This window comes from Clarias gariepinus, chromosome 11 (genome assembly GCF_024256425.1).
Source record: "Clarias gariepinus isolate MV-2021 ecotype Netherlands chromosome 11, CGAR_prim_01v2, whole genome shotgun sequence".
Taxonomy (NCBI): Eukaryota; Metazoa; Chordata; class Actinopteri; order Siluriformes; family Clariidae; genus Clarias; species Clarias gariepinus.
Genome location: NC_071110.1, coordinates 27,321,453 through 27,347,932, shown reverse-complemented (window position 1 = coordinate 27,347,932; position 26,480 = coordinate 27,321,453). Strand labels below are relative to the sequence as shown.

General features: G+C 39.0%; 2 protein-coding genes across 2 annotated transcripts in view; one reads left to right on the top strand and one right to left on the bottom strand.

Moving 5' to 3' along the window:
- The window catches only part of lrrc75a (leucine rich repeat containing 75A), a 29,635-nt gene extending 10,147 nt beyond the window's left edge, over positions 1 to 19,488 (bottom strand). Inside the window, exons 1-3 of the mRNA XM_053506681.1 lie at positions 18,102 to 19,488; positions 13,771 to 13,899; positions 5,919 to 6,031 (exon numbers count right to left, since the gene is read on the bottom strand). Coding sequence (XP_053362656.1) covers positions 5,919 to 6,031; positions 13,771 to 13,899; positions 18,102 to 18,356 — 497 coding nt within the window. The 5' untranslated portion in view covers positions 18,357 to 19,488. The remainder of the gene's footprint in view (positions 1 to 5,918; positions 6,032 to 13,770; positions 13,900 to 18,101) is intronic.
- A 2,427-nt stretch (positions 19,489 to 21,915) lies between these two features.
- On the top strand, positions 21,916 to 25,804 carry tmem199 (transmembrane protein 199). Its single transcript, XM_053507546.1, has 7 exons — positions 21,916 to 22,137; positions 22,222 to 22,419; positions 23,745 to 23,818; positions 23,920 to 24,009; positions 24,134 to 24,176; positions 24,809 to 24,921; positions 25,068 to 25,804. Exons 2-7 carry the CDS (start codon positions 22,248 to 22,250, stop codon positions 25,161 to 25,163), a joined length of 588 nt encoding a protein of 195 aa, XP_053363521.1. The 5' UTR covers positions 21,916 to 22,137; positions 22,222 to 22,247; the 3' UTR covers positions 25,164 to 25,804.
- Positions 25,805 to 26,480: the final 676 nt, after the last annotated feature.

The following is a 26,480-nucleotide window of genomic DNA, read 5'->3' as shown; positions in this document are numbered from 1 at the left end:
GAGACAGCAAAATTTAAGGAGTGGCCAAATCAATATTTTAGTATATCATTAAAAAAATTAATAAAAAATAAGGAATATACCGGTGAGCTCAGGGACATCAAAATGCTCGTATGGATCGTAAGATTCAGACATATGATGCAAAACTGATCTTCGTATACAGATGACCCCAAAACATACTGTGAAAGCAACCAAAGAGCTTTGAAATGGAAATGCAAAAAAATGGAAGGTTCAAGAAAGGGTCAGGGACACTCACCTGACCTTAATGACCTTATCTGAGCATGCTTTTTACTTAATGGAGGAAAAAAAAATTGAAGGCGAACAAGCAGCAACTGAAGGCAGCTGCATTAAAGTCTGGTAAAATTAATTCAGGTGAAAAAAAGCATGTGTTCCAGATTTCAGCAGTTACTGGCTAATAAATTGCATCCCTCACTCACTCACTCATCATCTACACCGCTTTATTCTGTATACAGGGTCACAGGGGGGCGGGGGGAGGAGCCTATTCTAGGAGACAATTGGTACCACCAATTAGCCTGATCTGCATGTCTTTGGACTGTAGGAAGAAACCAGAGAACCTGGAGGAAACCCTTTAAGCACGGAGAGAACAGGCAAACTCCCAGCACACAGACCCCAAGGCAGGAATCAAACCTGGACCCTGGAGGCGCGAGCCAACGGTGTTAACCATTAAGCCACTGTGTCGCCCAAATTTGCTTATATTTATAATTATGTTAGTTTATCGAATTACTTAGTCAAAAATGAAAATGGAGGAATTTGGAAAACAAGTTATAAAAAGTTATAACTCCTGAATGGTTAATGTAAAATTTTTGCAGTGTGGGTTGCACTTACAGACCTACCTGGTTCATGTCTACAATTATTTTATCATAATAATGAACGTAACACTTAAGAAAAAAATGACAGTAATGACAGGACCAAAGACACCCAAGGCTCACCCATGCCTGCAAGGACCAAAGGTCTGCCTGTCTAGTCTGATCCCAAATGCAGCATGACTCACCCAAAAACAGTCAAGGCTGATAACATAGAAAGGCATCCTGTGGTGCCACACCCAGAGGGACCAGAGCCATCCCAGTGGCACAAGTGGAACCCAAAACCTATGCTGTTTGATTAATAAGGGTTTTTACATATGTACAGTGGTGTGAAAAACTATTTGCCCCCTTCCTGATTTCTTATTCTTTTGCATGTTTGTCACACTTAAATGTTTCTGATCATCAAACACATTTAACTATTAGTCAAAGATAACACAAGTAAACACAAAATGCAGTTTTTAAATGATGTTTTTTATTATTTAGGGAGAAAAAAAATCCAAACTTACATGGCCCTGTGTGAAAAAGTAATTGCCCCCTGAACCTAATAACTGATTGGGCCACCCTTAGCAGCAATAACTGCAATCAAGTGTTTGCGATAACTTGCAACGAGTCTTTTACAGAGCTCTGGAGGAATTTTGGCCCACTCATCTTTGCAGAATTGTTGTAATTCAGCTTTATTTGAGAGTTTTCTAGCATGAACCGCCTTTTTAAGGTCATGCCACAACATCTCAATAGGATTCAGGTCAGGACTTTGACTGGGCCACTCCAAAGTCTTCATTTTGTTTTTCTTCAGCCATTCAGAGGTGGATTTGCTGGTGTGTTTTGGGTCATTGTCCTGCTGCAGCACCCAAGATCGCTTCAGCTTGAGTTGACGAACAGATGGCCGGACATTCTCCTTCAGGATTTTTTGGTAGACAGTAGAATTCATGGTTCCATCTATCACAGCAAGCCATCCAGGTCCTGAAGCAGCAAAACAACCCCAGACCATCACACTACCACCCCCATATTTTACTGTTGGTATGGTGTTCTTTTTCTGAAATGCTGTGTTACTTTTACGCCAGATGTAACGGGACACGCACCTTCCAAAAAGTTAAACTTTTGTCTCGTCGGTCCACAAGGTATTTTCCCAAAAGTCTTGGCAATCATTGAGATGTTTTTTAGCAAAATCGAGACGAGCCTTGATGTTCTTTTTGCTTAAGTGGTTTGCGCCTTGGAAATCTGCCATGCAGGCCGTTTTTGCCCAGTCTCTTTCTTATGGTGGAGTCGTGAACACTGACCTTAATTGAGGCAAGTGAGGCCTGCAGTTCTTTAGATGTTGTCCCGGGGTCTTTTGTGGCCTCTCGGATGAGTTGTCTCTGCGCTCTTGGGGTAATTTTGGTCGGCTGGCCACTCCTGGGAAGGTTCACCACTGTTCCATGTTTTTGCCATTTGTGGATGATGGCTCTCACTGTGGTTCGCTGGAGTCCCAAGGCTTTAGAAATGGCTTTATAACCTTTACCAGACTGATAGATCTCAATTACTTTTGTTCTCATTTTTTTCTGAATTTCTTTGGATCTTGGCATAATGTCTAGCTTTTGAGGTGCTTTTGGTCTACTTCTCTGTGTCAGGTAGCTCCTATTTAAGTGATTTTTTGATTGAAACAGGTGTGGCAGTAATCAGGCCTGGGGGTGACTACAGAAATTGAACTTTTAACTGTGATAAACCACAGTTAAGTTATTTTTTAACAAGGGGGGGCAATTACTTTTTCACACAGGGCCATGTAGATTTGGAGTTTTTTTTCTCCCTTAATAACATAATCTTCATTTAAAAACTGCATTTTGTGTTCAATTATGTTATCTTTGACTAATAGTTAACGGTTTTTGATGAGCAGAAACATTTAAGTGTGACAAACATGCAAAAGAATAAGAAATCAGGAAGGGGGCAAATAGTTTTTCACACCACTGTATATTATGGCTGACCGATGTATAGTTTTCTTCTGCCCTGATTATTATGGAGCAAATATACTGTACTTACAGAAATAAGGACATGAACAGTAAATATAATCAGTGATCATTATAAGCTTTTCCAGTGCAGACAGATAAAAATCAAGCAAATCGCCAGTACACAGATCTTATGAATCATTCCTTACGCACAGAGTAGCCTTTACAGCTCTCATAATAGGGATTAATGTCTCTCATTATCCCTGATGAGCCACTCGGAAGTAAAAACAGGGTTTATCTCTCTGCATCATGTCCTTAACCCTGGTGGAAGGCAAGAGTCATATTTCCATGAAGTAGTCAGGGGCCCTGCCTTGGAGTGGATCATTAGCTCATGCTAATGTCCCTTTCAAATAAAACTCAGACAGAAGGGACAGCGAGAGAGAGAGAGAGAGAGAGAGAGAGAGAGAGAGAGAGAGAGAGTGAGCGAGTCATAGCTGTATGAGCAATTTAGGAGACAGTCAGACCTTTAATATAGTCAAGGATCTGAAGTTTGTACGAGATTAAGAAGTTTTGACAGATAGGTAAGATAACCTACCAAATGGATTGATGGCACTGTTTATTTATCCCCCAGAAACCCAAAATGCTCTCAACAAAGACTCACCCGGACTACTGGCATCCTTGAAGATGCCCCAAATCCCCACATCTAACAATGGCCATTAGCAACCAAGCTGTCATTCTAGAAAACGTCTTTTCTCTTTCTAACTTATAATGTAAGTTTCCTGTTTCTAAGTATATTGTGGGAGCGATGATTTTTTTTTTACCCATCCTGGCCAACCAAAGTGACACTAGACAATTGTGGGCATCTGTCAGCTCATATATGCAGAGAAGGGCAGTTGGCGCTTTCCGTTGAGTTTGGCAATGGTGGACTATTGGTCAGGAGGCTGCAGGTTTGAAACCTTGTTCCATTAACCCTCAACTGCTCAGGAGTATAATGAAAAAAATGGAAGTCACTTATGTCGGCAAATGATAAAATATAAATATATTGGTGACCGGCCACATTTGGGGAAACAGCGCCAGTCTCTAACTGATCCAAAATGTAGCTACACTACCAGTCAAAAGTTTGGACACACCTTCTAGTTCTAGTTTTCTTTTTACACTGTAAAACAATACTGAAGGCAAACAATCCAAAAAAAATCCAAAAATCTCCTTTCAACAGTTGATATTGAGATCTCTCTGCTACGTATGCTCGGTCAAACCTTCATAACGGCTCTAATTCGAGGTGCTGTTTGTTAATTGGATATTTTTGAGGCTGGTACCTTCAAATGAACTTCTCCTCTGCAGCAGAGGTAGGGTTTTCATCTTGTTTTTTCTGGGAAGGTCTTCATGATTGAAATTTAGGCAATTCTTTTACATTTAAGCATTTGGCAGATGCCCTTATCCAGAGTGACTTACATTTTGATCTCATATATCTGAGCAGTTGAGGGTTAAGGGCCTTGCTCAAGGGCCCAACAGTTTCAACTTGCTGGTCGTGGGGTTTGAACCTGGGACCTTCTAAACCGTAGTCCAATGCCCTAACCAATGAGTTCCCCTTAACCCATACAGACAATACTGAACAGCTGACCATACTGGTATTCTTACACCCTGACCTATTTGCACCAGCATGAGGAAATGGATGCAAGGGAATTTTGGATGGGTGCTAAAACACAAGTCTCTGTACAATAAGGAGGTCTGCCAAATGATTTAGCTGACTGTTCTTGTACGATCTTGACTGTCCTAATCAGTTTTACCTGATCACTCACATGTCTGCCATCAGCTCTTTTTTTCTGCAGGAACACATGCTCTGGGATTCCATCAGACTGATGATGACAACAGACATTAATGCTGCTAAGAGGTTTAGAACACTTGAAGGCTTGTATCTTTTCATTCCTCACTCGGGAGAGACGGAGCAGCAGGTCAGTGCTCGAATGAACCTGGCGCAGAGGTCAGAGCTCCTCCAGTGTCTCCCCAGAGTCTTGAACAGACACAGGCTGGAAACAGCCAGCAGAAATTCTCACATGCACACCCTCAGCTGGGGGAAAGCAGGAGCCTGAGAGAAGTGCAGACCTCAGTTATAGGATTAGCACCAACACCTGCTTTCATTCTTTTTTAAGAATATCCTGAACCCTGAAACTTTTCTACTTCCCAAAAATTTTGTATATACGTCAGGATCTTTTGTGAAGACACTTAAAAAACAGTGGTACACTTTAGGCCTTCTTGAGTGCATGAACCATGTCTTCACTAAATCTTGCACAAAGAGTTTAAGCTGTAATTCTTTGTTGTTGGTCTTTCGGCTGTTCCCGTTGAAGGGGTCTCAACTTGGCAGAGGTTTTACGCCAGACGCCCTTTCAGACGCCACCCTCTGTCAGTTTTATCTGGGTTTGAGACTGGCACTGGATCCAGTGGTTGGGGTTTGAGCATTGGCTGGGAATCGAACCCCGTCCTTCCGCATGACGGGCGAGAAACCCATCATTGAGCCACCAATTCTACTTTATCTCTGCTTGTAGTAAATTTGTATTTCATATGTTAAGGCAGGCTGAAATGAGGCACGGAGAGACAAGCTGTGGCTGACCTCCATGTCAGTTCTGGTAACAGAATATCACGTACTGTACAGATCCAAAGCTCCACTGGAGATCTCGTAATTGTGTTTCAGGGCTTGGAGGCCAGTTTGAGATTGCATTTATTGCTGTGGTTTTTAATTTGTTTACTCTTGGTGCTTACAAACCATTGGTTTAACAAACAGCTGGAGCAGCCGCCTGTTACGAGGAAGCAGAAATGATTTTATTTTTCATAATTTATCTAATGAATAAGAATGTGCATTTGGCTCTTATGAGTGGAATAGAGATAGGTCAGTCCTTTCAATCATCTGCACTTGAATTAAAATGGAAATTCAATAAAATAAGTGAGCAGCAGCCCTTGGCCATCAACAAATGCTGATGGTAGAGGAGGTTATGATGACTGACGACCTGATGGAACAAACTGAATAAATCATACAGAGAAGTAAGTGAGAGAGAGGGAAAGAGAGACAGAGAGAGAGAGAAAGAGAGACTCTCTCTCTTTCTCTTGTGCCTTTAGGTTAAATGACAGGTCGACCCCTGACCTCATGGTTCCTGGCTCAGACCCATATGCTCTGTGTGCTTACCATGCCTGAGGTTTCCTCTTCAGCAGGCCCTGGCGTCTCCACTGCGAGTGCGGACTCAGGTGGTAGGTCAGCTGCCGGCACACCTTCTCCATCGCTCCCAGAGAATCGCCCTCCTGACCAGACAAACAGTGTAGGAGCAGAGAAAGAGGACGAGGCATCAGTCATCAGTCATGTAATGGACAGAAAAGCCTCATGTGATAATATGATGATGAGGAAATGTAATAAACAAAGGTATAAGTTAAGTGTGTGTGCTCGTGTTAATATTAATGCGTGCAGGACATATTTTCACACTGAGATGCAGCATCTCGATGAGTATCTTCTTACACACCAGTGGATCATAGACCAGGACGGCCAACCCTGGCCCTCGAGAGCGCTGCATGTTTTCCAGTTAGAGAGACCATATTAGAATCTTACTAATCTTAATAATCAGAAGGTCAACAGATTAGGTTAACAGATTAGCCCCAGGTCCAGTGACTTTGCACTCTGACCCCAGCCTAGAAACAGTAGCTGGGAAAGAATAAAGGATTTCACTGTGTAGTGATGTATATGTAATGAATAAAGGTTTAAAAAGACATTATTTGTGAATGGTTCATGGATGGCAGCACAGTGGCTTAGTGGTTAGCATTGTTGCCTTGCACCTTCAGGGTACGGGTTCAATTCCCGGCTTGGTTGCATGTTCTCCCTATGCTTGGTGGGTTTCCTCAGGTGTCCACCCACAGTCCAAAGATATGCAGAAGTGTATGTGTGTGCCCTAAGTCTACTGGGACCCCCGTGACCCCGTATACAGGATAAAGTGGTATAGACGATGAGTGAACGACTGAATGAGTGAGAGAGGTTTACCGATCAGACAGCGGAAATCATGCAGTTTTAACCTGTAAGCTAATGTGTTAGAATGAAGCAGTAAGCCACACGGGGTTGTGTGTTTCGATGATTTAATTTAAATCATTAATTAAAAGGTTATTTGTTTGTTTTTGTAAAACAATAACAAAAACACTATGATTTAATCCAAAAACAATATAATGTAATGCAAGAATGAGGTTATAGTCACTGTAACACAACGTCTTTTTTTTTTTTTGTGTGTAAAACAATGATAAACACAATATGATGAAATCCAGTGTTCAATAAATAAATAAATAAATAATCTAATTTATTAATATTATTTGCAATAAAGAATCCACCTGCCACACGGTGTGGTCTGTTTTCAGGAAGCATCGGTTGCTAAGCAACATAACGAGCAAAGATCAGGGAACACTAAGGACAGAACAATGGATTGAGTATGAATTTAATTGCTTTAAAAGTTATTGGAATTAATTAACTGTATTGTGTTTTGTGTATTGAGTATTTTAGAGCATCCTTGAACATCTTTACAACATTTCTTTTTTTATATTATAAAACCTGGATTTAGCTCCGTGCCGGTCCCTTACTATACATTCTGCATCACTGGAATAATGCTGTTTCTTTTCCCAGTTTGTGATAACTCCGGTTTTATCCGAAATAAGCCGTTAGAGAGGCTTTGAGCTGAGCTGGTTGTTTGTTCCATGCTGTTGGGTTTAATTTGCTCCATTACATACAAAGCGCATCAGCTGTAAGTCTCCTAGTCTAAACTCACTCATTTTTAAACTGTGACTCATCCATGAGCGGAACACTCGTGCTGTCAATCACACAGGCCGGCTCATAATCCCACCACCACCACCCCCCACCCGCTATCTCTCTGTCAATATGTTCGCGATTGAAATGACTTTCCTCTTACTGCCGTTAGCAACGCTCTCTAATGCTCCTGGAATCCGGAATGATTGCAAAATAGTCACTATGAACCTCACCTAAATGCCATTTCCTGTAGCTTGTGTTGCTTGCTGTGATACACGCTATTAAAACCTACACCCTGCTGACAGAAAAAGAGGATTTGTGCGTGTGTTCGTGCACGTAGATAAGATCATTTTTGTGGTAGGAAAATCAGCGTGCCGTCTATTGTCCTGATATTCAATATCAAGGCTTTTTGTCATAAGTACTATTCATTTCCTGTTTTTCCAGTTAACACACTCTCTCTCTCTCTCTCTTTCTCTCTCACTGTGAGTATGCACCGACATATACATGAAAGTATAACGATGCTGATAAAGATTATGACATTGTTTCTTCGCACTCATCCTGGACATTCATGGACACATATGGACACATTTATGCACACTTACATATTTATATTTCATTTTCTTGGATCATTGCACATAAGTCACTTTAATAAGATGCTTTCATGCATATTTGCACACTTCTTTATTTACCCTAAAATTTCTATATTTTCTCAATTTTTCTATATTGTACAGAATATTTCTATTTTTATTTTATCCTAGCTAAATTTATTTTCTATTGTATTTCTTTTTTTATTCATATTATTACTTATTAATAAAAGTAAGGGTTGGAGCCTATCCCAGGAAACTTAGGGCACGAGGCGGAGTACACCGTGAATGGATGTAATGCAAACTCCATGCACATGGACCCAAGGTGGGAATCGAACCCGGACCCTAAAGGTACAAGGCAACAGTGTAAACCAGTACGGCACTATCTATCTATCTATCTATCTATTTATCTATTTTTTATTTTATTTTATTTATGTATTCATTTTAGGTGGATCTATTTGGGTATGAAACAACAACAACAACAATAATTATTATTTATAATTTTTATTATTTTTATTATTATTATTATTATTATTATTATTATTTTACCACAATTAAATCATTTAGATCTCCAGTTCAAGTGTGTCCTGGCCAAGACAGGAGGCAAAAAATTTAAAGAGAAACAGAGCAAAAATAACACTGATTAATCCATAACACCATCTCAGTCCTATTCAGGCAAAAACACCAGTTTCGTGTGATGAACGCCAACAATGACAACTCACCGACATTCCTTCAGCTTCATTTAATAAAGCTATAAACCGACTCGGAGAAACCAACGACCATAAATTCAGGGAATTTTTGGAAACAATTCCATGCACGAGCAGCTGCACACTTAAAAGCTATTTTTCCATATTTGGTTCTAATCCTACAGTAGGTACAGATAACAATGTAACTCTCTGTGACTGAAGAATATACTTGCTTTCAACTAGGGCTGTCAAGCCATTCAATATTTTTAATCTAATTAATGATGTCCTCTGTACATAATTAATTTAAAGTAATTAATTTAGATGAATTAATTGCAATTAATTTAGATTAATTAATCATACATAATTTTTGTCTGTTAAAGTTTTAAGAAATACTTTCAAATGAATTTTGTCCGGTGATCCCTAGTCAGTGCATGTCCCTCTTATTGCTGTCATGAAGCTGCTGCATTCTGGACACAGTTGTGCTTCTCCGTGGCGACGGTTAAGCTGTGTCAGACGCCCCCCGCCCCCTACCATAATTGGTCTACACTCAACTGCAATATATTTTGCACCAGAGTTAGTTAGCCGGTCATGGGTAGACTCGTCTGGATGCCTGGTCTGGGAGCCTCCCGATGAGGTTGCACTAGCCTCAGGTGCTGTTCTAGCTCGGACCTCTGGGTTCACTTCTGAATGCTGGACATTGAGGTGATATTTCAGTGTTATTTATAAGAAAAGCTAAACATTATAATATTTTAACTGGGATTAATTCATATTATCATCCCTGAAATAACAGCGCTAAAGTGGTATTAGTGAATTTCAAAGTGCTGAATATAATTTTAAGACAAAACTTCATCTTTATCTGATCTACTTTTTCGATTTCTCATCTGTGATTCTCTCTCAGATTGCCAAACAGGGAGTGTATTTGTCTGATGAGTAAGAAGTACAACTTGTAAAGTCTAAACAAAGCGCAAGATACTTAATCTTACAACATTTGTTTTCATTGAGAAACTAATCTTTTTTTTTTTTTTAATATATCTAATTCAGCTCCTTATTCCCTAACTTGTAATTATTATCTGAGTATGTAGAAACCTATTATAGGTTGCTAAATGGAAAACATATTTTTTTTCAACCATACAGTATATAAAACAATCATTAGTTCCATCTCAGACTGTTAAATGACATCACATGCTTTCTGAGTATTTTACTTTAAGTATATTACTTAGAGTATATTACTTGCATATTACAAATTTAATCAAGATGATTTATATGCACTGGTCAGCTATAACATTAACACAGCAAAACATTAACACATTACCATGAATTATTAATTATATACCAGTAAATTGGTGCCAGGATCACAGGAACAACATGCTCATCATTGCCTGTGTGGAGCAAAGGCTAGTCTGTCTGGTCTAATCCCACAAAAAAAAACAACAACAACAACAACGCAGCACAAATTTGTGAGAAAAAAACAACAATGCTGGCCTTGATAGCAAGGCACCAGAATACCCAATGTGCCACAGCACGGGGCCCAGCAGACTAAGAGTCCAAGGCTGCCAACACGGCCTCCGAGCTCCCCAGATCCCCATCCAATTCAGCACCAAAACAACACCAAAGCAAGGAGGCGCCATCCCGTAACCCACAGCATCCAAATGATCCACTGCCAACCTCCTGGTGCCAGACACCACAGCACATCCCCAGAGACCCTGCAGAGCCAAGCTCTGAAAGGCCAGGGCTGCGGAGGTGGCACAAGGGGAACCCAAATGTTTTACTTAATCACTTACTCACTCATTTACTCACAGAAACACCCACTAAGCATGGGGGGAACATGCAAACCCAGCACAAACAGACCCAAGAAGGAAAAAGAGGTGGCATACGTTAAATCTGTGTAAATATATAATAGTAACGGTCCTTACACTGAACCTTGTGGAATTCCATTTTTAGAGCATTGCTGTCTCTCTAGTCAATGATTTTCAAACCGATTCACTTTTTTGCGCAGGCTAATATCAATTATTGTTATGGACTACAGTGTAAAAAGCTTTTGAATGATCAATAAATAATGTAGCTGAACAAAAATCCTTTATCTAAAGATGGAATCAAGTCACATGCTGCTTTTAAAGCTGCAGTGATGATGATGATGCAGTGCAATGCCTCTTCCTGAAACCAGACTGACAGTTTCAGAGTACATTGTAGATAGTCAGGAAGTCTTTGAGCTGCTCAGGTCTTGGCAAAGCCAGAAATTTGAACAATTGTTAACATTTGTTAAGAGACCTTACCAGAATTTAATAAATGTAGCCAAAAGCAGATTTCCATGATTGAACTTATTTGTTAATAAAAAAACATTAATAATCTAAGTTAACAGATGTGCAATAAATTTCAGCAGCCAATTCCATAACTATCTGGACCTACTGAATTATTACCCACCAGTTACGTAAATGCCTGGCTCACACACTCGTGTACAAGCAACATCAGTGGAAATAGGATGAGATACTGAGAAATCACCACTATTTTCAGTATATTTATTAATATGTTTAATTAAAGCTAGTGAGGCAATAAAATGCTTGTTTAGTTCATCAAGAATTGTCATTTTATCTACAATCAGTTCAGGATTAATCACAGTCCTATACGGAAGCTCTGAGTATGATTTATTGCCTTGTAATAATTCAACAGTCTGCCATAATTTCTTCAGATATTTTAATTTTTATAATGTCCCATTTAAATTATGAAGCCTTTGATTTTCTTATTGCCAGTGTACATTACTGTATTAAAAACCTAATTGAATGAGTCCAATCCAATATTTCTTAAATGGTGCATCCATCCATCCATCCATCCATTCATCTCAGAACCTCTGTAGTCCAACTATGGGCCATGGGGGCCAATGGTGACCGTTGTATTTATTCCCATTTTACAACCATGGTTGGACCTCTATGGGCACTACGGGAAATTTGAGAATGCCAATCAGCCTAATCTGCATGCCTTTGGACTGTGGGAGAAAACCGGAGTACCCGGAGGAAACCAAGCACGGGGAGAACATGCAAACACCTCTCACACAGACCCTGAGGCGGGAATCGAACCCGGACCCTGGAGGTGCAAGACAACAGTGCAAGACAACACCCTAAATGGTACAAGTTTATCGATAATATTCTAAACTCATTTGAGAAAAATGTGAAAGCTGATATTAGTTCAAGACTATCCCAATTCATAGCAGCAAGTTTATACAAAATCCCTTGAACAGAAAATATCTTGAACAGAAAGAACCATAAAATGCCTTTAAAGGCTAATAATTATGTATGAGGAGCAATCTTCAGTATTTGTTAGTATTTTACTAACTAATATTAATTCCTATCTGTTTTAATGAGGGGTAGTGGCGGACTGGCCATCTGGAGTTTTCCCAGTGGGCCGCTGGCCAATGTGGGCCAGTCCAGTCAGTACACAAATATATAAAAAATGACGGAAATCATAATATTGCATCTCTTTTCTAGGCAAATGGATGAGTCCATCAATCACACGGGCGCCGCTGACAAAGAGCGCGTGTTTTATGTTACCGCGCATGCGGATGTATCGCCCTCCTTCAATATTAATTAGCTTGGTCTGTTCCATCCGTGTTCTGAAACACCCGCCCCCGAGCCCTTCACTTTTATTTATTTTTTTACGGAGGGAGAGATATTGATCCTTTCTCGATACAGCGGATTTCTCTGAGAAAATTCATAATAATTCCCATGAATGAAAAGGAGGAAGAAGAAAAGGTGGAGCTGAAAGTTAGGTCAGGAGGTTAGGAAGAAAAAGCTTTATCTGTAAATGGTGTGAAATGCTTCAAATGAACAGATTCTGCCTTTAACTGGTCAGGGACAGCGAGGCTGGATCCAGCAGCCCACCACATCCCACATCATAATACACTGGATTATTAAAGTGGAGAGTAATTTTTACTGATTTTATTTCAGCTTACCTGTTCAGTTTTATTGCCTTTCTTTTAAAAATATTGTCTTTATAGTTGTATATGTTGTTTGTCTTGATGTCCTTTTCTTTGTTTTACTAATATGACCCAATATATCTTCAGTCATACTTCAAATAACATGTTTAAATAGCATTGATTTCTGTATTGTGTTATATTTTTATACTAGTAACTGGTGTTAAAAATGTATATCTACATTAATGAGCCAATGTATTATGATGTGAGCTGCTGTGGGCCAGGAAGTCAAGGACATACAGCCTTCTTTAAAATGTTCGCACCATTCAAATGTTTTACTACGATTAAGAGTCTCATAACTGTGCCTAAAATCTTTCTTAAATGTCACTCAGTTTTATGGCTTCCTTCATCAAATCCCAGTTTGACTTGGACAGCCCTCATATACAGTATGTATGCATAGATATTAAAACAAATGAAGATACTTTTTTTTTTTTGGGGGGGGGATTTTTTCCCAATTTCTCCCTAATTTAGTGGTGGCCAATTCCTCCCCGTCACTAGGGGGCTCCCACATTAAGGCTACCACTACCATTCGGCCGGGAGGGCGAAGACTATCATGTGTTTTGTCCGAACTGCGTGACACCAGCCGACCGCATCTTTTCGAACTGCTTGCTCACCCACCGTTAGGGGCGGAGTAACACACTCGGAGGAAAGCGCTAGCCGCTCCTTCCGCGTGCGCGAGCTCACAGACGCCCCTGATTGGCTGTAGAGCCGTGATTAATGTGGGAGCACTAAGTATCTCTCATCCCTCCCCTCTGAGAGAGCTCGGCCAATCAGCTCTCTCTTGACCTCCGGCTGTGAGAGGTAACAGCATCACCCGGGGATCAAACCAGCGATCTCCTGATGATAAGGCGAGCACTTTACCACTGCGCCACTCGGAGGCCAAATGAAGATACTTGATGTAGTCCTCCACAAAAAAGGAACTTAATACAAAACCAATTCAGTATTTTTTTTCAGTACCAGGTTTTATCCCACTGTATCCTGATACAAGAATTTTCATTTCAGTGCATCACTAAAGGAACTAATCACTCTACCGTCTTTGGGCAATGAACGTATCTGGCCAAACTGATGATGAGGTCATGTGTAATGGGATCCACCAGGTTCCGAAAACTGGCGTAGCGATAAAGGACATCATCCAGGGAGGTTGACTCCATTCCCAGATCCTACAGCAGAAAAAAAAAATGAGACAGAGAGAGAGAGAGAGAGAGAGAATTGAGCTTTTAATGACTTCCGCAGGACAAAGCCAAGATTAACAGTAGCCTTTTACTTTATTTAAGCTTTTCACAGTATGATGCATTTTTCATTTCATTTTAGATTTTGTTTTCCTGAGAAAAACTGTATTATACGTATGAATACACTATGTGTAGCCTATGTATAAACATTTACCCAATGTGATGCTTAATCTTTTGGCAGAATTGTTACAGTGCCTTGCAGAAGTATTCATAACCACAAACATAACTGTAAAACAATCACATAATTGTGAAGTGGAAGGAAAATGATGGAATTTCAATTTATATCCTGAATACAGGATGAAGCGGTATAGAAGATGAGTGAGCGAGTGAATAAATATATAAATCAGACCAATATATTTTTACAAAAATACAAATACTAAAATATACAAATACAAAAATATTCAGCGTAAAACTCCATTTGAAAGTGAAAATGAGATGCTGCTGGAAACTGAAAGTCGAACTGAAGTCAGTTAACCTTTCCATCCATCGGGTTTTATAATGTGCCAAGCGTTTCTCTCTTACTAGACAATCGTGACATGTTTCATGAGTATTACAGCACGACAGCTTCCTGTCACTCTACAAAAAAAGCTAATTTATTCTACTGTTCGGCAAATAAACAAATCTAAATGTAAATTCAATCTACTTGACCCCAGGGCATTGTTATCTACATGGCAATGAGACAAGTAAAAGAACCAGCTATTACAGATTCTCAGTACATCACTCAGTGCCTTGGCTCGGTGATCAATTACTATATATAAAAAACATGACAGGAAAGTGTAAGAATGGAGAGAATACATTAAAAATAATGATTCAAAAACCCATAGCATTATTAGGATCCTTTACCATGCTCTGTGCTTAAAGGAACGCTCCAGCATTTTACTTTTTATGTACCATAGGTATGACAGACTGGTTTAAGGGGGAAGTGGGAATGCAGCAGGGATCGGCTATTAGCCCCTTCCTGTTTGCAGTGGTGATGGACAGGTTAACGGATCAGGTTAGACAAGGGTCCCCGTGGACTATGGATGTTTGCAGATGATATTGTAAACAGCAGCGACAGTAGGAAGCAGGTTGAGATGAATCTAGAGAGGTTGAGGGATGGAGGGCACTGGAGATAAAAGTCATGAAGGAGCAAGATGGGGTACATGTGTGTAAATGAGAGAGAGGGTGGAGGAAAGATGCAGTTGAAAAGAGTAAAGGTAGGGAAAGTATAGGGTCTTATAAATAAATTTATTTGGGTTTAACTGTCCAAAGCAATGGGGGGTGTGGTAGAGAAGTGAAGAAGAGGGTGCAGGCTAGGGGGGAACGGGTGGAGAAGAGGAGCAGGAGTGATTTGTGATAGAAAGGTATGGGCAAGAATGAAAGGGAAAGTTTACAGGACGGTAATGAGACCAGCAGCGTTCTACGGTTTGGTGACGTTGCCGCTGACCGAAAGACAGGAAGCAGGGCGGGAGGTGGCAGATCTGAAGATGCTGCGATTTGCATTGGGAGTGACAAAAAATGGACAGAATTGGAAATGAGTATATTAGAGAGACAATGCAGGTAGGAGACAAAGTTAGAGAAGCCAGATTAAGATGGTTTGGAGATGTGCAGATGAGGGGTGAGAGGTATATCAGGAGGAGAATGATAGAGATGAAGGAAAGCCAGAGGAAAGGTTTATGGATGTGGTGAGGGAGGACGTGCAGAAGGTTGGAATGACAAAGACAGAGTTAGATGAGGCAGGAATACACCTTTAATGGTACTCCACCATTTTTTTTTGGTTATAGAAGCAACCGAAAACAACCAGAAAAACAGGTGAACATGTGTGTCTTTGCTCTTTCTTTCCCTATTTCACCTACAGATATATTATTTGGATGTTGGAAATGCAACTGAATTAGAAGCTGAAAACTCTGGAGTGTTCCTCTACTGACTGACAGAAAGCACAGTAAAGATCAGCAACGGCAAAAAGCTATATGGTATTGTCTCACCAGAATTCCACTTCTGCTGAGCTCATTCCATCGTCTACGCTCTCACTGATGGGTATAAGCTGTAGTAGGGCCGTCTTTCCGTCCTCAAACTCCCTACGGGAAATCCTGTTACTCCTACACTCTTTTTCTGATCCCTCCATCATAGACTGCAAGATCTAGAGCGTAAAAGTGTCTACACAGCAAAGCAATAAATCGCACAACCGTTCTAATTGCATCAGCATTACAGGACGGTCCAGCCGCTGGCCATCGATCTCGACAGCTGAAACGGGGGTAAAGTGTGTGTGCATCCTCCAGCACATGGTGCAGGCAGAGAAACTACACTGCTGGTATGTAGGTGGACTTAAAGCAGAAGCCCCATGGAGCGAGTGGGACTTCCACAGAAACGTCTTTATGATTTTCATGACTGTAATTGACCTGTCCACGATAGGGTGCTTGAGCCTGCTATGTTCTCCGCTTCCATGTTCGTGTTATACAAATATGTCATTCTAACCTTGTTGATTAAAGACATTCAAGGGAAAAAGCAATGGTTTAAATGTAATTCTATTATACCCCTTCTCTCTTTAGAGTGCCTGTTGGGTAATGGTTACATGAAATGTGATGCTAATTCAAACGCTTAACTGCTATTAGTCTACCCTTACCTATGTTTGTTGTGCGGGACATACAACACAACACTGATTGGCTGAAATTGCCTATATATGCAAATTCAACAGAAATAATGCATTCTTGCTACAGTTTATAGATTTAGATGCACCCTTACTTTTCAATCATCAAGGATCCATCTTTAGATACAGAACGTTTAGTTTGCAATATTGTGTTTTGTTTGCAACATTGTGTTTTGGTTGTAATATTGTGTTTTGTGCTCTGGATGCAATAAGTTTTGTTTGCAATAGTGTGTTTTGTTCGCTTTATGGTGCTTTGTGCTCTAAATGCAATAGGTTTTGTTTGCAATATTATAATTTTGTGCTCTAAATGCAATAAGTTTTGTTTGAAATATTGTCTTTTGTTTGCAATATTGTGTTTTGTGCTCTAGATGCAATAAGTTTGTACAGTATAGTAGCCTATCCACTTCTTTTCATAACAAAGGTGTTGTCTACCTGTGTTGTTGTGCGTTTTGTGCTCTACATGCAATGTGCTCTAAATGCAATACGTTTTGTGTGCAATATTGTGTTTTGCACTCTAGATACATTAAGATTTGTTTTGTGCTCTAGATGCAATATGTTGAGATTTGCAATATTGTGTTTTTTGCTCTGGATGTATTAAGTTTGTTGTACTGTGCTTTGTGCTTTGGATGCAATAGGTTTTGTCCACAATATTGTGATGTCTGCTCTAAATGCAGTAAGATTTGTTATGTGCCCTAGATAAAATAGTTTTATTTTTTTTTTATCTTGTTTTGTTTGCAATATTGTTGATGCAATATGTTTTGTACAGTATAGTCGCTTATCCACTTCTTTTTATAACAAACTTGTTGTCTACCTGTGTTGTGTTTTTTTTTGTGTGTGCTCTAGATGCAATGTGCTCTAAATGCAATACATTTTGTTTGGAATATTGTGTTTTGTGTTCTAGATGCAATAAGATTTGTTATGTACACTAGATGCAGTATGTTGAGGTTTGCAATGTTGTGTTTTGTGCTCTAAATGCAATAGGTTTTGTTTGAAATATTGTCTTTTGTTTGCAATATTGTGTTTTGTGCTCTAGATGCAATAGGTTTTGTACAGTATAGTAGCCTATCCACTTCTTTTCATAACAAAGGTGTTGTCTACCTGTGATGTGTGTTTTGTGCTCTAAATGCAATAGTTTTGTGTGCAATATTGTGTTTTTCACTCTAGATGCAATAAGGTTTGTTTTGTGCTCTAGATGCAATATGTTGAGGTTTGCAATATTGTGTTTTTTGCTCTGGATGTAATAAGTTTATTGTATTGTGTTTTGTGCTTTGGATGCAATAGATTTTGTTTGCAATATTGTGTTTAGTGTTTTAAATGAAATAAGTTTTATTTGGTCTGTTCAGTATTCTTTCTTTCATGACTGTGGTTAATCTACAGTGTACAGTATAGAAGCCTATATCCACTTTTTTCGTCTACCTGTGTTGTTGTTGTCGTCGTCAAGTTGTTGTGACGTATAATAAAGACAACCTTGCGCATTTAAAGCACGACTGCAATAAGACTGCCGTACCTGTCGCAGGGTTTTAAGCATCTCAGTGGCTTCGTCGTGCTTGCCCTGCTTGGCCAGGAGCATCATGTCCTGGATCATGCCCACGCGCCGCTGGTAGGGAGGCGGCGGTCCGGCGCGCGCGAGTCTCTCCCCGGCGCGCAGGACGAGCGAGGCGCGTACGTCATTGCCGCGCTCGCGCGTCGGTGTCCTCCTGCAGCGCGCGCTTAGAGGGCTGGCGCCCGCCTCATCCGGGCTCTTTGCCTGTTTCGCTCCCATGACCGAGCCCGAGCCCAGACCCGGAACCCTTCAGACGATACGCTCAGGCAGGTCGGGTTCGATTTACAAGTTCGCGCAGCATTTAGGAGAAATGCACGTAGGCGAGGTTGGAGCCGCGTCACTGGTTTGTTTACATCACACGTGTCCCGCAGAGAGTGCTGTCGCTTACACTAAAGCTGTGCAGTTCAAAAACGGACATTTTTTTTTCTTTTCGTCACAAACTTCAGCAATTCATGCACTTGTCTCGTCCACACCGATGCATGCCAGAAACATTACATCCATATGCAGAAAGCTCACCCAAAGCCTCCATTCGCTCCAAATACCTTAGGAATTACCTTGTATGAATAAAAGCCAACGTGCAATTAAGGTCAATGCGACAAACACGCCATATCCGCTTGGACTAGAAGGCTATTTCCTTTCGTGTCCCTCAGGTAGGGAACAGATCGGATGAGGATGCCTGGAGCATGGCGGGCAGAGGAAGAAAAGAACCAGTCCTGTAATGCTCAAACTCCCATTATGAAATTATTTCTCTCTCTATCTGTCTATATGTGCACAGCAATCCCATGTGCTGAACAGATATTTCGTGTGTCTGTTTCTTCAGATCCGCCTACACCCCGAAGCAAAGTAAAGCGAGGTCAGAATGGAAGAGAAGTCCATTTTCCACCTTGCTAAAAAAAAAAAAAAAGGCATTCCAGCTCTTTCCATCACATGCACTTTGCCTAGATTTTTTTTTATTTTATTTCTGTTTTGTTTGGTTTTTGCATCAATGCTTTCTTCCCTGTAAGATGGGATCCTTCAGTGTTTTCTTTTCTCTGAGTCTAGGCTGATACAGTATGCATGCAGTGGATCATGGTGCAGAGAGCCTCCCACCCCATTCCCCCTCCATCTGGGAGGGGTCGGGCAGTGTGTGCACATCATCCTCCAGCAACTCGACAAACATTGAACTGAGTCATAATTTTACAACCAGAGTGCTTTACAAAGAGTGACTACTTAACCAGATTGACCCGTGATATCAGACTGATGCAATCAGATGGGAATGGTGTGACCTGCCTGCATGAAAGCTATATTATTAAGCTGTACAATAAACACACAACAAAATATTAGTATTTAATATTTATCCAACAATGCAAGGGAAAAAATGTGAGCATTTGCATTGGGTCAGATGGTGAAACTGCGGAAGAGAAGCCCATACACAGCATCTGTTTCTCATCTACACAGTGCACATCTGATGTCTCTGCACAGACCCGGACTGATTGCCATTACACTGCATGCATTTAACTCTACTGACACCTTGCGATGAAATAAGGGCATTTATAAAGCACATCTGAAACCCTGACTATAGCACTTTATTGTCTAAAGTAAAACCTTTTTAGTTTCATAAATGTGATGTAGTTATGGATTTATAATTTTTTTTCTATATCTGGGTTTTACAATAATTTCCCCTCACTGGATCAATAAAGTCTGTATGTCTGTCTGTCTGTCTGTCTATCTATTTATCTATCCACTCAGACATTTATACTTCTTCACACCTATAACTAGTTTACATTCTGGGAGTGAGAAGAAAACCCAGATGAAAACTGCATGGGCATTAAGGGAGCATGCACAAAACAACAACAACACAAACTCTGGAGTTATGAGCTACATTATAATATATGGCTATAATGGCTCTCTGACTTGATGCTGAGCAGCATAGTGGCTTAGTGGTGCCGCACCTACAGCATCCAGGTTCGATTGGACCCTGGTTTCCTCCCGCAGTACTCTAAAGTAATTGACTTAATATGCGATGACTTTTGCAATGACGGAAGAAGTCACTATGGCAGAAGAAAATTAAACAAATTTAATTTCAGCAGAGTATAGTAATATGATTAATTACTTGCAAGACATGCAAGTTTTTTCATCAAAGCTTTGGAGTTACGAATACTTTCTTTTCAGGCTTGTAACAGGAGGGTTTAAGGGCAATAATAAATTAGCAAATATATATTGAATTACTGTGAATGTTACAGAAGGTTGAAATTCCAAAAGCCCTCTGGTAAACTGGACACAGACTAGGTTTAACCCCCCCCCCCATGCCCACAGAAATAACTGACCAAGCATATCTTATTATTGTCCCTGTTGCCCAGGAATTAAGAGTTCTGCGGTCTAGAGACTGAATTTTATAGTTAACCACCATCACAATTTGACTGCTAATTTATATAATTTTTTTTAACAGCTTGCTTCCACTTTGTAATTTCTGGTTGGTTAATAAAATATATGGAGAACTGGACAGTATAGGGATGAGTAATGCATCATATCATCATATTTAAGCAGCTTAATTGAAGACATTATAAAGTAATGTGGGACAAATTGTTACACAATTTAGGCAGACAGGGAGCTTTTTTGTTTTTGCCCCAGCTCTAACCACACCCCTCCTGCCAGTCACCACGTTCCTTTTGATCGTTGAGCTCTTCTTGATTGGTCTCTCCATCTGTCAGGGATTGAGAAAGAAATTAATCTAGGCTGTTTTTTTGTTTTGGCACCTAAGTGGTGAAAGAATGAACTTCCTTTAGATGTCCGTATAATAATAACCCTAGTAACTAGTGTAAGGATCTATCCAGTGACTGATAATTTAAATCACTTTTGTGAGTTGAACTAGATCGTCTGCCAAATGCCTAATTGTAAGTGTTTTCTATTTTTCTTATGTGTTGAGTCCATAATAAGTATCACTTTGACTGTATCTTTCCACTTAATAGAACATAAAAGTGTATGTGTCATGGGCTTAGCCCTAATGGAGATTTACTTATTCTACATAGTGTTTAATTTAGTGTAAATCTCACTCTAAAAAGCGGTGAAAAGTGGGATACGAGAAAGCGTTGAATGTGATGCTCACTCTGAATTTTAACAATAACATTTCCGCTAAGGTTTTTTTTTTTCAATTTTATTTTCAAGCATGGTAGGGCACATGAATCTACATTTTGAGCTACAAAGAAACCAGCCCCACCCTTGCTTTTACATACTACTCACTCACTCATTCAATATACTGCTTATCCTATACAGGGCAGCAGAAGGCCTATAGCCTATCCTAGGGAAGGTGCCAATCCATTGCAGGGCACAAGCACACTCACTCACTCACATTACAGGCAATTTGGAAACGCAGAATAGTCTTCTGTGGACTGTGGGAGAAAACCAGAATACGTGGAGGAAACCCACCATGCAAACACACACACACACACACACACACACACACAGATCTGAGGCATGGAATCCAACCCTTGACCTTGCCACCCTTTTACATGCAATTTAATTTTCATTTCTTGTTATTTATGTGTATATCTTACTTACAACCATTGCTACAGATAAATGCACAGAGAAGGGAAAAGGCAACAACACTGAATGTTTAAAAAAAAATGCATTAAAACAATGAACAGCGTGATATATACAAAAAGATGTAAAAAATGTATATGTTTTAAATTGTTTCTAGAGAATATAAATCATTCAAAGGATATAAACGCACTGTAATTATAATTTTGCCTACGTCATGGTCATGAGGAGGGACCCAGACGTGACGTCATCATCAGGCGACAAGTCAGCTGATATAGTTCCTTTAACGACTAGCTGTAGTTAGTCATGCATATATATTGGTAAATTTGTTGTATATATGAAAAATATATATACTTTTTTTTAATATATATTTATTGTAACGGGCCAATGCAATTTTAAATTTACCGCGAAGTGTATACAGAGAGAGGCTCGCCTGTGACTCTGTCTGTGACTCTCCATCAGCTAACTGCTAACACCTGTTTTGGTGAGCATCCTGATCTTCAGAGCTGTATTTTGCCTCATTCAGTCTATGATGTATGAGTTTTAACGTTGATTCATCCACACACAGGTTCTCCACCTGTCAGGCTGAACGACATGGCGAATTCATTTACACTTGGTGCAAGATTTCATGACAAGATAGAAGAGTTATTGGAGAAGAAATGCTGTAAATCATCAGATCTCATTGAGGAACTACAAGCACTTAAAGAGCAGACTGTTATCTCGTTTAAAACAGCCAGGAAACTGCAGACACTTCTTCAGCAAAATGGTAGGAAAAAAAGTTAGAAAACAAGGTCTTCTCTGTACAAATGCAGTCTGTATCCTCTTATGTGTGTCTTGTACATGTACACTGGATATTATAGTATGTATACATTAAAATGTAAAAAAAAAACAAAAAGATGTTCATCAGTCTCCTGTAGCAGTTTAATCAGCATGTGAATCAGCATTGCTACTTAATTAATCGTAAACATGACGGTTTTGCAGCTGTTTCCCCAGAAATTCACGAATAGATGGTGTTTTTGATCATGCATGGTGTTAAAACAAGTTCAGTCCCATAAAAACAAACAAACAAACGAAAAAAAAAAAATTGTTTGTTTGTATGTTTGACTCCTCCTCCACAGGGAGTGTGATCTGTCATTTTCAGCTGTTCCTAGATAATAATCGGTCTATGCTTGTCTGGAAAAAGAATGGTTACTCTCTATGAGATACAGCCAAGTAATTATTATTAAGTCATCTCCATATCATAGTCTCCAGATACATGCGGGAACTGGTTCCAATCGGAACAGAAGATGCAGTGAAAGGTTCAGTGAAAAGTGCAAAATCACCCAATAAAACAAGTGCTTATGAGCGTCGTTTTTGAGATTAAAACACCTAATTGGTCGTAATTTGGCTTTAGTGTGGAAGAAACAAGATGGAAACGTGTGTGTGCAGACACAGTGTTCAGGAGACTCAAGTCACCTTGAGTTGCCAAGAAAATACCCCTACAAAGTTGGCAAATCAGAAGAAAGGGGTTGTAGTTGGACAAACTCCACAAACAGTGAACTTTTAGATAACTGGAACCAAGTCTTGTGGATTGGGATTGATGAGTCCAAGGTTGAGGTGTTTTGATCCAAGCAAAGGACATATGTCAGATGCAGATCTCATGAAAAGATGGTAGAAGCTTGCATACCACATTTATTGAATCATTAAGGTGGAAACATATAATTTCCTCATAAAAGAGCACAAACTCCACAGAGACTATAGTTTATAAAATATATCCACACCAATTATTGACTGTTTCATTAATTACTGTTTACCGGTTTTATAGTTAAACAGCAGGTCCTTGCATGTGCCTAAGACTTTTGCAAAGTACTGTATACTTGTTTTGTTGACCACTGATACATTTACCTTTGATGTTAGTCAGGTAGTATGAGTACATGCTTTACTTTTATTGTACAAATCATTTTGGACTGCTTTGTTCTGCATCACATAATCCTATTTTATGTTGTTCTTATGACCACTTAAGCAAGGACGTCTAAAACAGTGTGACTGCATAATCTATAAATGTAATACCTAGCACTTGTAATACCTTATGCTGATCTTACTTCTCTGCAGGATATCCAGTTTACCTTCACGAGCTGCTTGAAGACAGCATGCTTTATCTTCCAAAAGTGGAGCCGCCGCCAAGAGTAAGTGAAAATGCTGGCATTGCTGTTGGTGGTGTATGGAATTGTATTAATTTTAAATATAATCAGATTAACTTTGTATTGCAACTATGCACTGTGAGCAGAACCCTCAGCTAGTGGCTCGTCTGGAGAAGATTAAAGCAAAACTGGCAAATGAGGAATACCAGAGGATCACGAGGAACGTAAATCCCCAGGTAAGTGCAGATTTCTGGTTTGAAACTTTTGTGTTATCAGGAACATAAATTTCTTATAAGCTATTATTTTATTTTATTTATTTTTTTACAAGTTTACCATTGTATCTTTTTTTTCCATTGACAGGAAATTAACAATCATGGAACCCTGGCAGACTTTGGAAGACAAGGTCAGGAAAATTCCATTTGGGGAGCGTAACTGGGGTTTTAAGGAAGGTGTAAGAGATTCATCAGTTTAGTTGTATGAAATTTGGACTAAACTTTGTTTTAATTTGTTTTATATCATGTAAGACTTCCATTGTTTTTTCTAAGAAAGCATTTTTCTCTATGCATGTAGCTGAATTGCAGCTATAATTCAGACAGATGTTCACAAAACATAATGGTTTGCCATATGAGTGTAAAATTCAAATTTTATTTGTCACATACACAGTCATACAGAGTATGATATGCAGTGAAATGCTTAAACGACCGCCCATGACCTTAAAAATAAAAAGATCATTAATAGGAAATAAATATGGGATAAAATAAGAAATAAAATATTGAAAAAAACTTTAGCTAATAAAGAAAAAATATTTATCTATATAAGATAAAAGATAAAATATATGAAGCTGTACAAAAATAATACATAACATAAAGAAAAACCAAGCTGTAAAAATATTGAAACAGAAATGATTTTTTTTTAAATGTAGAAAAATAGTGTCCTATGTGCAATGAGCAAAAAAATGAAATGGAAATATGTGTAAATGTGCATGAATATGCTGGTGTGCACATTATTATTTGTATATGCGTTTGTGGTTTATAGTGCGGTCTGTCAAAGCGGTCATTGTTACTATCTTCAACTTCTTGGTAACGGTGGTTGCAGCCTTCGCTTGCGCCTACATTGGCAGTCAGTACATCTTCACAGAAACTACAGCGGTAAGATTTTCAGGGGTGCTCACTGTGATCTTAGAGTGCATGTTATTTAAATCTTTATTTAAAGAATTGATTACAGTTGAATGTTTTTTAATTTTCAAATACTATGAAAATCCTGTCTAATTAACAGAGGTATTTTTCTTTTTCAGAGAGTAATATCAGCAGTGATCGCAGCATCTGTAGTTGGTCTAGCAGAGCTTTATGTCTTGGTTCGCACTATGGAGGGTGACCTGGGAGAGCCGTAACATTTTTTTTTTCATCACTCGGAAATTATGACTTGTTATTTCCTGGATGTTGTCATGGACCACATTAGACTCTATTTACTCCTAATTTATCATCCGGCAAGACGTGGAGATCTTTAGAAAGATATATTATATTTGAAAAAATATTAAGTCTGTGGTGGACCTGCGAGTTAAAATTTTAATATACGGATGTAATGGAGGTGTTTAAGTGTGGAGAATTTATTTGTGTACATTAATTATTAAGATCTTTTTTTGTTAATCAAGATCATGCAGTTTGATTTTTTTTATCCACTAGATGGCATGTAACCCCTACATAAAATGTCAATGGACTGTGATGATACAGTATTTTGTAAAGCTGGAACAAGTCCTTGCACAATATTTTGTTTAGGAAAAGTACGTTCTGGTTTAAGAACTGTATAATGATCTGTTTGTAGAATATATATATATTTTTTTTTTTCCCCAGAAGATTTCCTGAAAATTGACTGTTCACAGTAGATTCACTGATCCATCATGGGACTTAAAAATGTTTAACAGTTAAATGTCTTGTCTTGACTTCTTGGTTGACATGCACTATGTTGCGTTAGAGAGAATGAGATTTTTTTTTTCTTTCATAAGGCTGTAGAAAAAGTTTTTCGTACATTTGCGAACTTTCCATTTCATTAAATATTTCAGGGTGACAACGTTTTTTGTATTTTTATTTCATTATTTCTTATGTAAGAATTATAGGATACATTTCAGTGTAGCTTTGCATGTTCCTACAGTATGTATCACACAAAAACAAATTATTTATCCTTTAATATAAATCGAACTCCATAGTCCAATGTGGAGTCATTTGCACCCTGACAATTAAGGCATATTTAGAAAAAAAAAAAAAAAGATAAACATACTAAACCATATCCATTGCTGTAAATCCAGCTTTATTCATACCAAAATATACAGCATTTAAAAATCCCCGGTGGCATTTATTTTGGACGCAAAACATTTGGTTTTAAAGACAATGACAAAACTTGTGAAGTTTTGCGACAAATTCTATGGACACAAACAAAAAACTATGATAATAGTTGAAACAACATTTTTTTTTATCAAGATAAATAAAAGCATTTAAAAAAGTGGTCTAAATTTTTAGAATATATTGTATGCTTTTTTTTCTGTACATGTCTATCTCTGAGTTTTGAAAACCTTTGTGTCTTTTGCAGTCTGGCATCATTGCAGATAAAGGTTCAATTCCTTCAAATTCTTTGCGTTTTGTAAAAATAATTTGACGCATAAATCCGTCTCTCACCGTACTAAAATATTACTAAAAGTTATCCAAAAAAAAAA

Bases quoted from the DNA above. Each gene is read 5' to 3' on its own strand.
- tmem199 (XM_053507546.1), top strand. From the start codon at position 22,248: ATGGCGAATTCATTTACACTTGGTGCAAGATTTCATGACAAGATAGAA. The intron at 22,420-23,744 runs GTAGGAAAAAAA...ACTTCTCTGCAG, and splicing joins GACACTTCTTCAGCAAAATG to GATATCCAGTTTACCTTCAC. The intron at 23,819-23,919 runs GTAAGTGAAAAT...CACTGTGAGCAG, and splicing joins AAGTGGAGCCGCCGCCAAGA to AACCCTCAGCTAGTGGCTCG.